General features: G+C 54.6%; 1 protein-coding gene across 1 annotated transcript in view; it reads right to left on the minus strand.

Annotated features, from left to right (window-relative positions):
• Positions 1–3977, minus strand: part of BOC (BOC cell adhesion associated, oncogene regulated) — a 16704-nt gene extending 12727 nt beyond the window's left edge. Inside the window, exons 1-5 of the mRNA XM_009573820.1 lie at positions 3968–3977; positions 2604–2750; positions 1863–2006; positions 1105–1398; positions 22–294 (exon numbers count right to left, since the gene is read on the minus strand). Coding sequence (XP_009572115.1) covers positions 22–294; positions 1105–1398; positions 1863–2006; positions 2604–2750; positions 3968–3977 — 868 coding nt within the window. The remainder of the gene's footprint in view (positions 1–21; positions 295–1104; positions 1399–1862; positions 2007–2603; positions 2751–3967) is intronic.
• Positions 3978–4801: the final 824 nt, after the last annotated feature.

Consider the following 4801-nt stretch of genomic DNA (forward strand, 5'->3'; position numbering starts at 1 on the left):
AGCTTGGAGAGAGGGACTTACCTGGCCGGGCTGTCCTCAGTTGCACCATGGCTTGCGCGCTGCCGACCTCATTCTCCGCCATGCACTGGTATATGCCATCATCCTCGGGCCCCACGCTGACCAGCCGCAGCGCCCTGCGGGAGAGCCGGAGCCGGTGGCTGGCGGAGAGGGGGACGGCGTTGCGCAGCCACATGACAGAGGGCTGGGGGTTCCCTCGCACCTCACAGGTGAACTTGGCACTCTGGCCCCAGGGAATGATCTGCTGGGACAGCTCCATGGTGACCTCCGGGGGCTCTGTGTGGGGAAAAAACATGGCTGATGAGTGCCACTTGGCAGGGAGCATGGCCCGTCATGGCTTTGCACTTTCCTCTCTGGCAGGGACGAGGGCAGAGTGATGGATCGTTACCCTACCTCACCCCCAAGTCCCACTCCCTTTGTGGGGGCCCGCAGAGGTCTGCTTCATTGCGCCTCCCCTTCAGCATCCGCATGAACCGCAAGAAGAGGTAGCCCAAGGCCATCTGCCACCTACAAGTCCCATTTTTCCGAGCTGAAATGCTACTCTGCAAAGATTGCGCTTGTGCCAAAACAACACTGGCACCTGGATGAAATGCAATCCAATAAAACATAGGCTTAGCCTCCCTAATGCTTGTGAGAAGGGGAAGGATGCATGGTAGAAATATCTAAGATATAGCATCCCTTACATTTCCCACCCCACAGAGAGCTTCCCTACAGAACAGAGCAAAAAGCAAGTCACTCTGATGTCTTTCCTATGCCAATGTCAAATATGTCTCAAAAGCAGCCAGTCCTCCACTAGGGAGTGGAGAGCTAGAGCAAACCCACTGCCACAAATGACAAGAGAAGAGCTTCTGCAGGGGAAGGGAGGATCCATCATCTCCAGCTCATGGTGGGAGCCAGGAAGGAGGAACTACCACCCTCATGGAAGAATTCATCCCATCTCCTAGAAACTGGAACCATAAGCAGCGGTTTGCCTTACATTGCGGTTTGTCCAGGGAGAGGAAGTGTACAGAAGCACTAGTATCTTCCCCTGAAAGCAGTGGAGAAAGTCCAAGCCCTTCCTGAAACAAGGGCTACAGCAGCACTCACCAAACACCTGCACGTTGTAGAAGATGAACGCCGCTCCGGCCTCCCCAACTCCGTTGTCAGCCGTGCAGCTGTAGGTCCCTGAGTCTTCCTCACTCGTGGGGTCAATCAGGAGGTTGCTGAGCAGGAAGCGTGTCTTGTTGTATGCGGAGACGCTGGAGCCGTCTTTGGCCCAGGTGACCCGTGGCGGGGGGATCCCGCTGGCCACACACTCCAGGATGAGGCTTTGGCCCTTGGTGACAATGATCGTCTGAGCTTCAGGGGGGTAGATTATCCGGGCTGCCTCTGCTGTGGAGCCTGGTGAGGAGAGGAGGAGGAAGGAGGTGGGTGGGAAGGAAGGTGGCCGGTGGGAAAGCGCCCTGTGCAGAGTGCAGGTAGGGGTAATCATAGAATCATAGAATCATTAAGGTTGAAATGCTAGGGCTAGCACTGCTCCCCTGCGCTGCGGTAAATAAACAGCAAGGCAGGCCAAGAGGGACATTCCTTAGGTGATGCGTGCACACAACAAGTGGTCTTGCCAAAGGGCTAAGGGCCTTTGCTCGCCCATCACCAAGAACAAATCCTGAGGAGGTATGGCAATCCCAGGGTTGCACACACATATCCCAGGAGCAGACCTTGGGGCCTTCTGCTACTGGAAAGGAGTTTTCCCAGCAACTGATAACGTCAGTTCACATGGAAAACCAGCTGCAATAGCACTGGTATGTGCTCCCAGGGCTGGAAGTGCTACGGAGAAGACATGCAGTGAAGGGAGAGCAGCTTACGTCTCACGCGGAGCCTCTCGCTGGAGACCGAGGTTTTCACCTCCTGCGTCACGGGGTTGTAGGCTGCGCATTTGTAAGTCCCCTCATCCTCTTGACTGGCATTGACGATCTGAAGGTTCCCAGATGGCATGATAAGGTAATTGTCTGTAGGGAGAGAAGAGGCGGTTGCACATGGTTATAAGACATGTCTCCCCTCTGGAAGAAATGCAGCGTCCTGGAGAAAAGGTGGACAAGTGGGAAGGGAAAAAACAACACGGTAACACTGACAGCACTGAAATGACCTCTTTTGGTTCACATATCAGGGGAGCAATGATGCAATGGTGGGAGGAACAGAGCCTTATGTGAAGCTAGCTTGTCACAGGTAAAGGCAGCAGATGGAGTGAAGCTGCAAAATTCAGATCCAAATTTTAAAAATTTCCCCAAATTCAAAAGTCGCCTTTATCCAGGCTGGGTTAAAGGAGCACTTCATGGACATGTGGAGACGCCCAAGGAAGAGCAACGTAGTGCATCACCTAGTTCTACTTTCTTTCCTCTTCCACAGCTGGTGTTACACATGGTTCCCTAGTGCCAGGCAGCGGAGGCATCAGGGAGACCTGGCAGAGACCCTAAACTAACCTGTGCTCAGACGGGCGGCGAAAGGACAACAAGGAGGCAGCAGGCAGAGAAAGCTATGGCTGGTAGGGAAGAGTAAAACAGGGTCCTGGGAGAGGACCCAGCAGGACAGACCTCTGTGGCACTCACCTCGGGAGGCCTCTAGCCACTCCTGCTTCACGCTGTAGCGGACCTGAGCCTTGGGGTGACTTTCGGGCAGGTCGCAGGCAATCACGGCTGTGTTCCCTTCATCCACCTCGATCACGTGCTGGCCGTCGAACTTGAAATCTTTGAGATCTGCAGAGAGAGCGAATGACAGGGCATCTCTGTGGCTGGCTCAGCATCCTCGTGTCAGCTCATCCTCTCCCTGCGGACCCGGGGCTGTTTCATTGTGGTGCCAGCAGAGGACCGCTCTGTCCCCAGCAGCTAGGGAAATTGGCCTGGTTTCAGAGCTTTATTTTTTTTCTCCTCCTCCTTCCTACAAAATGGATAACTTGAAACACAGCTTCTGGACAAACCGCATGCTCCATGGCTGAGAAACTGGGCGTGAAAAATCCTGGCCTGAGAGTACAAAATGAGCCAACTTACTGCAGCACCGAAGGGCGTCCAAAAATGGTCCTTCTGCCGTCCTGCTACCGAGAAGCTAACTTTGTAGTAATAACTCAGGGAGCTCAGCCTGCTTCAAGGGTGCACAGATGCTGGGTGACACAGTGGGAGAACATGTGTGAGCGTGGACGCTCCCAGAGCTGCCCTGAGCTCCTCCAGTGCCTGAGCAATCAGTGTCTCTGCTCCGGGCACTCTCGCTCCCATCAAATATTTCACAGCCGAAGGCTGGTTAACCATGAGGCTTTGCGTGTGCCCAAGCAGTGCCCACACCCCAGTTCAAAGAACAGGGCCTTGCAAGGAAAAGCAGCTCCTCCTCTACACGGCACAGCTGTCCCCTCCCTAAAGCAGCCGTGAAAACACCCTGTCCCAGCACGTGTTCCCCCACGAGGCTGTGACAGGGGTCGCTCCCCCGGCGGGGCTGATGCCGGCAGCAGGAGCGGAAGCACAGGGCTTTTGTTTTCTTTTCCCTGTTTTTCAAAGCAGGAGCAGAGGACTGTGGTGAAACTCCGTGGATTTGGCAGAGCAGGGAGCACGCCAGCCTGGCCCCGCCAAGCTTCCCAGAGATGAAACCGGTCCCCTCTCTCCCTGGACACGATGGCAAATCTTTCCAGGGTGCTGCAAGCCCAAAGTTTGACTCGGTCAGCCTGTGCTGGGAGGCAGAGGGTTTTGCGGCAGGAAGAAAGTCCTGTGCATGCATTTTTACGGTGCCGTGCACCAGCCCAGGCGACCACTAGTGACAACTGCACATCCCGCAGCTGGTCACAAGTCACATTGTCGCATCAAGGCTCAAGCCGGCCCATCTTCCCCAGGACCCAGCACTAACACACGTCTCCCGAGCAGCACGCCACTAAACCCGGACTAGACCACATTCCCTTTTCAAAACCCCACGCTAAGGCAGCGTGTCGCACCCCTCGCCATGGCACGGCGCGGCCACGCGCTGTCAGCAGCTCCCTCGCCCCTCAAAACCCATCGCGGGACGTGGCGCCCGCGACCTCGGGCAGTTTGGAGAGCCGGGGGGAAGCAGGAGGGCTGGCGGCGGGCGGACAATGGCAGCCCTGGCCGGCAGAAAAATGTGTTTTTGTTCTCTGGGAAATGCAGCAGCTCTCCAAGAGCAAAAGACAACTCTGGCTCCAAGCTTCTCCCACCCACAGTCATGGAAAAGTGACATGAAATTTCTCAAGCAGACTTTCTGATTAAAGCAAGATCCTTTATGGAGTTTAAATAAAAAACAGCTCTCTTGGCAAGGCGGCGAGAAAGCCTCCCCAAGCGCGGCGCGGAGGGGCTGCCGGGCGGCTGCCGGGGGAGCCAGCGTTCCCGGGCCCAGATCTGAGGGAAGGGGAGGAGGTTGAAAAGAAAAGGGGAGGTTTTGCAATGTCATAAAAATGATTTGCAGCGAACATGCTTAATACTTCTGGAATTTCTTGGCATCGTTCAATTAAAAAAAATAATAATAAAAAGAAGAAATACGGGTGAACTTCAGAAATGTGATTAATCCTTTAAGACAAGCCGAGGAGGGGAGCCATGTTTCCACTGGGTATTAAAGCCAGATGAAGGTTAACTCTTAACTTGTGAAAAGCTGGCAGCGCCTTGCGCTCCTCCAACAACGAAAGTTACTGCTGGGGAGGGGAAGGGTGCTGGATATTTTCTCCTCTTTGCTTTTTATATTTGATCAAGGAATAAAATAGTAAGAGCCACAGAAATGGAAAGAGGTGGAGAAGAGGCGAGAGCCCAGTGCCTGCCTG

This window comes from Fulmarus glacialis, unplaced genomic scaffold (genome assembly GCF_000690835.1).
Source record: "Fulmarus glacialis isolate BGI_N327 unplaced genomic scaffold, ASM69083v1 scaffold13533, whole genome shotgun sequence".
Classification (NCBI taxonomy): Eukaryota; Metazoa; Chordata; class Aves; order Procellariiformes; family Procellariidae; genus Fulmarus; species Fulmarus glacialis.